General features: G+C 59.2%; 1 protein-coding gene across 1 annotated transcript, besides 1 other annotated feature; it reads left to right on the top strand.

Moving 5' to 3' along the window:
- On the top strand, window positions 1–328 carry TraAM80_09255 (uncharacterized protein; the record flags this gene model as incomplete). Its single annotated transcript, XM_029385949.1, has 1 exon — window positions 1–328. A coding segment is annotated over one exon (328 nt), but the record flags the coding sequence as incomplete, so codon positions are not given.
- Window positions 329–975: 647 nt separating this feature from the next.
- Window positions 976–1,008: a microsatellite.
- The last annotated feature ends 317 nt before the right edge of the window (window positions 1,009–1,325 follow it).

Here is a 1,325-nt window from a genome sequence, read left to right on the forward strand (position 1 = left end):
GGGAAGAAGCGCTGGCGGACGGGCGGCGGTCGGGGTCGTGGCTTTGCGTAAGTCTCGTGTGGAGGCCATCGAGGGGTGGGACAGAGAGGCGGCGGTGCCGAAGGGCCCTCTAAGAGAGAAGGCGTTGGTGGGGGCTGCGGAGAGTGTGCGCGGTATCCCCTGCACGTTGGGGCGTGAAGGCAGGAGGGGTCTACGCGGCGGGTTCACGGTGGGTCGCTCAGAGGAGCCTCGTGATCGCACGCTCTTTTGCTGCTGGGCGGTGGAGGCTCAGCGGGAGTGGAAGGAGTGTGGGATGCTCCATGCCGTCCTTGAGGCCCAGCCCGCATGAACTTCGTCAGGAGGAGGCGAAACAAAAAAAGGCTGCGCTGCCGTCTGACTTCCGTCAGCCCACGCAGTGCGTAGGCATGGGACCAAAGACGTTGTTGTTGTTGTTTTCTTTCTTTGGAGGCATTTTATTGTGAATTTCCGGCGTGGGAGGACGGTTGGGCTACAGGTTGCTGCGGCGGCGCCGGCACAGTGAGGCAGTTCGGTGAGTGCACGGCGAGGTATATTTGATAAAATGGGGAAACTTTCGTTGACGAGTTGTTGCGGGGGACATTATTTACGTGCGGCACGCTGCGAGTGCGCCAATCACACGTGGCGGGGGTGTGACACCGTCGCGCCCCGAGTTGCTGCTCAGCGTAAAGAGGAGGAGAGCACGGCTCGTTTTTTGGGGCCGGAAGGTGCGTCACTGCAGGGTGGCGACGTCGTATGGAGGCGTACATGCCGTGCGTGGTGGTTGAAGCGGTTTCTTGTTTTTCACTCAGCCTTTTTTGAGGTGCTTCACTTCCACGAGCACCGCGGTGCGGCTGGGAGGCGGGCGATTGCGTTTGGGTTTGTTGGTGGCGGTGGTCTCGCTGCGAGAGTTTGTTTTTGTGGCCGCAGAGGGAAGGCATCTGCTGCGTGTGTCTTCTTGTGGTGGTGCTGCGTGCACCGTTTATTTTGTATTGTTTTTATTGTTTTTTTTTTCAATTTTGACGTTGCGCCGCACTCCTGCTTTAGTGCGCTGAGGGAGGTGGGGGCCGTGATGGGAGGTCCCGCCGGCATGCGCACTGCGTGTTGCTGCTGGCGGGGTTTGAAGGGGCTGGGCGGGGGAGACGGTAAGCGAGGTGGTTATGAATTTGTTTATTATTATTTTTGATTTATGCGGGTGCGTCCCACACTGCGGACTCTCCGTGCGGGTGCGTGTGGGTGTTTCTTCGGGCAGCGGCGAGTGTGCGATCGTGCAGTCCACGCGTTTGTCGGTGCGGCCTCAGTTTTGGATTGTCGCTGTTTTTTTGCGGGGT

The sequence above is a fragment of the Trypanosoma rangeli genome (assembly GCF_003719475.1).
Source record: "Trypanosoma rangeli strain AM80 chromosome Unknown Tra_15.4_contig_00543, whole genome shotgun sequence".
In the NCBI taxonomy this organism is placed as follows: Eukaryota; Euglenozoa; class Kinetoplastea; order Trypanosomatida; family Trypanosomatidae; genus Trypanosoma; species Trypanosoma rangeli.